Below are 8,076 nucleotides of genomic sequence, written 5' to 3' on the forward strand. Positions count from 1 at the left end.
CCTGGCCCCATAGAAGTGAATGGGGCTGCGTGAAAAACGCATTGCATCCGCGAGCAAGTGCGGGTGCGATGAGTTTTTCACTGATGGTTGCTAAGAGATGTTGTTTGTAAACCTTCCGTTTTTTATCACGCGCGTGAAAAACGCATCAAAACGCATTGCACCCGCGCGGAAAAAACGGAACAACTGAACGCATACACTTGGGGTCTGGGTATTTCTTGTGGATAACTTGTACAGTCAGTGCCCCCCTGTTGGCTCCATACACTTGGGGGCCTCTGCCTGTCACTGGGGTCTCTGTATTTCTGTTGGATAACTTGCACAGTCAGTGTCCCCCTGTTGGCTCCATACACTGGGGGCCCCTGCCTGTCCCTGGTCTGGGTATTTCTTGTAGATCACTTGCACAGTCAGTGCCCCTCTGTTGGTTCCATACACTGGGGGCCCCTGCCTGTCACTGGGGTCTGTGTATTTCTTGTAGATCACTTGCACAGTCAGTGCCCCCCTGTTGGCTCCATACACTGGGGGCCCCTGCCTGTCACTGGGGTCTGTGTATTTCTTGTAGATCACTTGGACAGTCAGTGCCCCTCTGTTGGTTCCATACACTGGGGGCCCCTGCCTGTCACTGGGGTCTGTGTATTTCTTGTAGATCACTTGCACAGTCAGTGCCCCCCTGTTGGCTCCATACACTGGGGGACCCTGCCTGTCACTGGGGTCTGTGTATTTCTTGTAGATCACTTGCACAGTCAGTGCCCCCCTGTTGGCTCCATACACTGGGGGCCCCTGCCTGTCACTGGGGTCTGGGTATTTCTTGTAGATCACTTGCACAGTCAGTGCCCCCCTGTTGGCTCCATACACTGGGGGCCCCTGCCTGTCACTGGGGTCTGTGTATTTCTTGTGGATAACTTGCACAGTCAGTGCCCCCCTGTTGGCTCCATACACTGGGGGCCCCTGCCTGTCACTGGCCATTTCTTCTCCTGGAGCAGCTCTTGCTCTGATGGACTAGTCGGACGGGTTGCAGGGTGTTGCTGTCTCCTGTGATCCTCTGGCCAATGGCACCAGATCCACCCTGCTGTGCGTAAGAGAGCAATTATGGATTTAACCAAGCCTGTAGTGAGCCCCAGCCAGCAGAGCCTCCTCCTCCTCCACCTCCTCCTCCTCCTGCTGAGGGATCACTAAGGAAGCCTCCTCAGACTCTCACTCACCAGTACAGAGACAGCTCCAGCTCAGAGTATGGAGGCCTGATCCTCACTGCGGAGATAGACAGAGACATCCCCCACCACTACCCTCATCATCCAGAGCATGACAGGAGTCTATGAGAGAAGGGTCCCAGCCATCAGAACCAGTGACTTCCACTCCTCCTTCCAGGCTCCCAGCATCATGCACCATCCATCCCAGGATTCTCCTACCTTACCTGAGTCCTCGGCCACAGACTCTGGCTACTACAGCCCAGGAGGTGCCCACCCGCACCATGGCTACTGCTCGCCCACCTCTGCCACCTATGGGAAGGCTCTCAACGCTTACCAGTACCAGTACCATGGAATGAGTGGATCTGCTGGGAGTTATGCTGCCAAAGCCTATTCCGAGTACAGCTATGGGAGCCCCTACCACCCCCACCACCAGTACAGCGGGGCGTACAACAGGGTGCAGCCCCCCAGCAGCCAGCCAGGTAAGGAGGAATCCGGGCGGTCTGCACTGCAGGCTATTCGCGGCTGCGGTTCTCTGCGGCCATAAATGTGTCTCTGTCTCTTCCTCTGTGACCGAGGCGCCGGCAGTCCGCACCGCAGCAAACCGCAAGGACTGTGTGCACAGGGCGGAGAGGAAACAGTCCGGCCAGTGCCAGCTGTACCCCGGTAGTATACCCAACCAGGGGAAGCAGTGCCAGCTGTGCCCCGATAGTATACCCAACCAGGGGAAGCAGTGCCAGCTGTGCCCCGATAGTATACCCAACCAGGGGAAGCAGTGTCAGCTGTGCCCCGATAGTATACCCAACCAGGGGAAGCAGTGCCAGCTGTGCCCCGATAGTATACCCAACCAGGGGAAGCAGTGCCAGCTGTGCCCCGATAGTATACCCAACCAGGGGAAGCAGTGTCAGCTGTGCCCCGATAGTATACCCAACCAGGGGAAGCAGTGCCAGCTGTGCCCCGATAGTATACCCAACCAGGGGAAGCAGTGCCAGCTGTGCTCCGATAGTATACCCAACCAGGGGAAGCAGTGCCAGCTGTGCTCCGATAGTATACCCAACCAGGGGAAGCAGTGCCAGCTGTGCCCCGATAGTATACCCAACCAGGGGAAGCAGTGCCAGCTGTGCCCCGATAGTATACCCAACCAGGGGAAGCAGTGTCAGCTGTGCCCCGATAGTATACCCAACCAGGGGAAGCAGTGCCAGCTGTGCCCCGATAGTATACCCAACCAGGGGAAGCAGTGCCAGCTGTGCTCCGATAGTATACCCAACCAGGGGAAGCAGTGTCAGCTGTACCCCGATAGTATACCCAACCAGGGGAAGCTGTGCCCCGATAGTATACCCAACCAGGGGAAGCTGTGCCCCGATAGTATACCCAACCAGGGGAAGCTGTGCCCCGATAGTATACCCAACCAGGGGAAGCTGTGCCCCGATAGTATACCCAACCAGGGGAAGCAGTGCCAGCTGTACCCCGATAGTATACCCAACCAGGGGAAGCAGTGCCAGCTGTGCCCCGATAGTATACCCAACACGATAGATGGAGAGGAGATACTCTGCCATAATAAATGCCCCCCCCCCCCCAAATGCTAATAATAATCCCATGATTTCAATAGGGTGCAGAGGAAGATAAAAAGAACTATTAGAGAATAATAAAGTATCTATATTATCTATGTATCTAGATCTGTCCGCCTGTATCTGCAGGGTATTTTTTCTCTGTGATCTGATTTCAGATGATTTCGGGGCTGTTTCTGTGGTTTAGTATTAAATATTTCAGGATTTGGGGCAGAGGTTTAAATACATCATGGGGGTCAGTGTGGTCTCCTATAATATTTCGGGGGTCAGTGTGGTCTCCTATAATATTTCGGGGGTCAGTGTGGTCTCCTATAATATTTCGGGGGTCAGTGTGGTCTGCTGGTATAATATCTTGGGGGGTCAGCAGGGTGTAATATTCCACATTTAGACTGGTGTATTATTTGGGGGTCTCTGTGGTTCCCTGGTGGTCTGCCTCTCGGTCCGGTGTATTTTGGGAGGCTGATGTTTGGTGTGTGACGGGTTACTGGTGTCCTGTATGTTGTGGCTGCAGTGTGGGGGGCTTCTCAGCAGCAGAGCCCCCCCTGTGCACCGCTGTCTCTGTCTGGCTGGGGCAGAGTGACCGCTGAGCGGGCGGATTACAGGGCGGCAGTCTGGGGGCTTTGATGTGTGTCTGGCCCGGGCTGGGGTTTCCCTTGGATCCCTCTCTTATACACATTAAACAGTCTGGTGCCTGCAGCTCCCCGGCTGCCCAGACTGCCTGACCGCAGCTCCATTCATCCCTCCGGGCAGAGCCCACCGCACACCGCCCGAGCCTGACTGCACCATATATAGGACCCTGCACTGCCCCCCACATAGAGGGGAGAGTAACTGTACTGTGCCATCATATAGAGGGGGGGCTGGGGTAATATCTATATAGTAACCTACACTGCCCCCCACATAGAGGGGAGAGTAACTGTACTATACTGTACCATCATATAGAGGGGGGCTGGGGTAATATCTATATAGTAACCTGCACTGCCCCCCACATAGAGGGGTGAATAACTATACTGTACTGTACCATCATATAGAGGGGGGGCTGGGGTAATATCTATATAGTAACCTACACTGCCCCCCACATAGAGGGGAGAGTAACTGTACTATACTGTACCATCATATAGAGGGGGGCTGGGGTAATATCTATATAGTAACCTGCACTGCCCCCCACATAGAGGGGTGAATAACTATACTGTACTGTACCATCATATAGAGGGGGGGCTGGGGTAATATCTATATAGTAACCTACACTGCCCCCCACATAGAGGGGAGAGTAACTGTACTATACTGTACCATCATATAGAGGGGGGCTTGGGTAATATCTATATAGTAACCTGCACTGCCCCCACATAGAGGGGAGAGTAACTATACTATACTGTACCATCATATAGAGGGGGGCTGGTGTAATATCTATATAGTAACCTGCACTGCCCCCCACATAGAGGGGAGAGTAACTATACTGTACTGTACTATCATATAGAGGGGGGGGGGGGGGGGCTGGTGTAATATCTATATAGTAACCTGCACTGCCCCCCACACCGTGCTGCAATATGTAAGCATATAATACATAGAGGTAAAAAGTAACACAACAACTATACCATTATATAATACAGTAATGCAGATAGTTCTGGAATAATTTCAGGAAAGAGATAATAAAGTTTATTTTAGTAAAGAATAATATTATTATTATTATTACTATTATTATGATTATTATTATTATTATTTTTTATTATTATTATATACAACATACACAATGATATAAAATAATATAATAATACTACACTATACACGATAACAGCAGATTGTGGTATTGTATTTATTATAGTGAGATTATTCTAGAATCTGTTCTCTGCTGCAGATACTATTTAGACAGTAAGGTATTACTCTTCTATAAGGTATAGTAATAATTCTAGAAGGTAATATACAATTCTCTAGGACCTTACATTACTTTACACCATAAAACAAAATACAAGGCGCCGCGTTAATTCACTGTAAAATATAATGTACTGCTATACCCCGAATATTATGTCTACCCTGCAGAAATATAGGGTAATATAATGTGCTATAATAATCCTTCGTATCTTACATAATAATATAATAATACAGCACAACGATTTCATGTATTAACCAATGTAATGAACGGCTGTAATAAACCATACCGCCCTATAATATTATAAACTGATATAACCTGGTGTGCCACAATCACCCTGCAGTGCACTGCCATACTGAGCTGTACAGCCTGCTGCTAAACATTTATAATTACCTTAACATAATGTACAACACGTGTATTATTATTATTATTATTATTATTATTATTATTATTATTTAATACTATAAAAATCTGTAATATACTATAACATTATATACTGCTATAATACACGAGAATGTACAATACTACAATATGTATTATATATATAGAATGATAATGTACTATAAGGTAATATAAAGATTTGCTGCATTGCAGTGCATCGGGCTATAATGTAATGAAGAATATTGTACTGTGGGATTATTATACTAGTACTATGGACTACACTGCAATAAAAATGCATTGCACTATAATATTATGCACTATGTTGCAATCACGAGCATAAATCATACTGATATGGCTGCCAATGTGTTATACATTTCTACTCCTTATCTATCTATTTATCATCTACCTATTTATATGATGATTTATCTTTCTTTCTTTCTATTATTTATTTGTCTCGATCTTTTTTATTATTTTATAGGACTGCTCTCATTGCTCCTTTGTATATTTTCCCTGCTTTTTTCTGTGTTACCATCTCTCACATATATTGACCTCCTTCTCCAGAGAAAGAAGTGTCAGAGCCGGAGGTGAGGATGGTGAATGGGAAACCAAAGAAAATAAGAAAACCCCGAACCATCTATTCCAGCTTCCAGCTGGCGGCTCTGCAGAGGAGGTTCCAGAAGACCCAGTACCTGGCACTGCCCGAGCGGGCTGAGCTGGCAGCCTCCCTGGGCCTCACCCAGACACAGGTGAGATGCTGCAGAGCTGAATGTGTCTGGATGGATGGATAGATAGATAGATAGATAGATAGATAGATAGATAGAATGAGAAAGATAGATAGATAATTCGATAAAAAGATATAAGATGGATAAATAGAAAGCAGATGATAGATAGATAGATATGAAATAGATAGATAGATAATGAGATGATATATATTAGATAGATAATTAGATAAAAAGATAAATAGATAGATAGATAATAGATAATTAGATATAAAGATATAAGATGGATAAATAGAAAGCAGGTGATAGATAGATATGAAATAGATAGATAATGAGATGATAGATATTAGATAATTAGATTTAAAGATATAAGATGGATAAATAAAAGCAGATGATAAATAGATAGATAGATATGAGATAGATAGATAGATAGATAGATAGATAGATATGTGCTTTCTAACAATCTCCTACAATAACACACTGTGGAGATGATGAGTGGAGTAGTCAGTACTACTCCCTGCAGTACTCCACCAGTCCTGGCCCATTCTGAACACTGAGCCCTGTGTCCTCTGCTGCAGCCACCTCTGATCTGCTCCACATGTGCAAAATATTACTGACTTCTTCCCAATCAGATGTAAATGGCTGAAATCAAAGCTGTGGGTTTGTTAGAGATAATTCAAGACAGAAATGTGTCCAGTACAGGATAATATCATTATTTAAGAATCAGCGTCTTCTATAAGGATGTCTCCAGATGACTTCAGGGAGCAGATGGATCCCATGTATTCTGGTTATTAGGGTCTGTGTGTGAGTGGTGGGATCTGCTGGGGACAGATGTAGTGGGGCCAAGATAGATAACTAGATAGAGATACATTGATGGATATAGATAGATAAACAGACAAATGATCCACTATACGACCTCATGTGACACATCTTTCTCTCATCCATTATAGGTAAAGATCTGGTTCCAGAACAAAAGATCTAAGATCAAGAAGATCATGAAGAATGGAGAGATCCCCCCAGAGCACAGCCCCAGCTCCAGCGACCCCATGGCCTGCAATTCTCCACAATCCCCTGTGGTATGGGAACCTCAGGGGTCTTCCAGATCTCTCAGCCATCACCCCCACGTGCATAGCCACCCCCAGACCTCCAACAACTCCCCTGCATCCACTTACCTGGAGAACCCCAGCATTTGGTACCCTGCAGCTAACTCCTTAAGTTCTCACCTACAGAACCACAGCTCCCTACAGCATCCATTAGCGCTGGCGTCTGGGACTCTCTACTGAAGAGCTCACAATAACTCTCATCATCCTCTTCTTATTTTGGCTCTGGACAATCCTCCTCCTGATTCATTGGAGATAATACAGACAGAATGTATCAGATGGAATTTTTTTTTAAAGCGAAGTATACTGTGTAAAGCTTGTGCATGTAATTTATTGCATTTAAGGAAACTCTTTTTTTTTTTTTTTTGCATATTATTTTTTTTAATTTTATTTTAATTTTATTTTTTACTGATGGACTTTGACGCAATTTTGGACACTATTCTTAATGGTGCCTTCAATCTATGACCTCATTTTTTTCCCAGAGAGACTTTGTTTTTTTAATGTTAATTGTAACCCCTGTAAATAAATGTAGATAGAGGAATGAAGCTGTATATTCTGGTTAAATAAAATTATTTCGACCATGAGGCAGGGTTGTTTGTTGGGGAAATCATAGGCAAAGGGTGGTATGGTGCCTTGCTTGTAACTTTCAGATTATAGAATATGTATGGGGGGAGGGGGTAATTGTGCAAATTTGGTTAGGAAACCACAAGTGGGAATTGGGTTGCTTATCTGATCAGCTTTGGTATCTGTGTGATCTGTAAGAGAATATTTGGGACTGGCAGCATACAAATGGATAAATGTCTGGTCTAGGGCTGTGGAAGGGAGGACATGATTTGGGTCGGGGGGCATGCATCACAGATTGAAAATGGGGAACATCTGCAGACCAAGATCTCTGTATAAGGTGTAGTCGGGTCAGCATGTTACATCAGGTCTGTAAGGCAGGTCCAGTATGGGATGCATGAAAAATAAAGGACCTTACTGTGTTTGTTTGTTTTTTTTGGGGGGGGGTCGGATGAGTTGGTTGGGGAGAAGGACTGCTACAGGGTCAGAAGGAAAGTATTTGATGTAGCAGATAGGATATTCTGTCCTGTCTGCAGAGATTGACCTCAATATAGGCTTTAATGGAGAGGCTGTCACCAGTATAGGCTGCAGTGTGGAGAAAGGACTGGCAGGCAGAGCAGGATGCAGAGAACATGCATGTGACAGAGGGGAACATGCATGTACTATAGGAGGCAAAGTCCTATCTGCAGCAGAGGAATACCTCTT

At 46.0% G+C, this 8,076-nt stretch overlaps 1 protein-coding gene across 1 annotated transcript; it reads left to right on the forward strand.

The window, feature by feature from the left end:
* Positions 1 to 1,123: 1,123 nt before the first annotated feature.
* Positions 1,124 to 7,382, forward strand: DLX5 (distal-less homeobox 5). The gene is made up of 3 exons (XM_040431231.1): positions 1,124 to 1,660; positions 5,553 to 5,737; positions 6,661 to 7,382. The coding sequence occupies exons 1-3, from the start codon at positions 1,294 to 1,296 to the stop codon at positions 6,991 to 6,993; spliced, it is 885 nt and encodes a 294-aa protein (XP_040287165.1). The 5' UTR covers positions 1,124 to 1,293; the 3' UTR covers positions 6,994 to 7,382.
* Positions 7,383 to 8,076: the final 694 nt, after the last annotated feature.

The sequence above is a fragment of the Bufo bufo genome, chromosome 5 (assembly GCF_905171765.1).
Source record: "Bufo bufo chromosome 5, aBufBuf1.1, whole genome shotgun sequence".
Taxonomy (NCBI): Eukaryota; Metazoa; Chordata; class Amphibia; order Anura; family Bufonidae; genus Bufo; species Bufo bufo.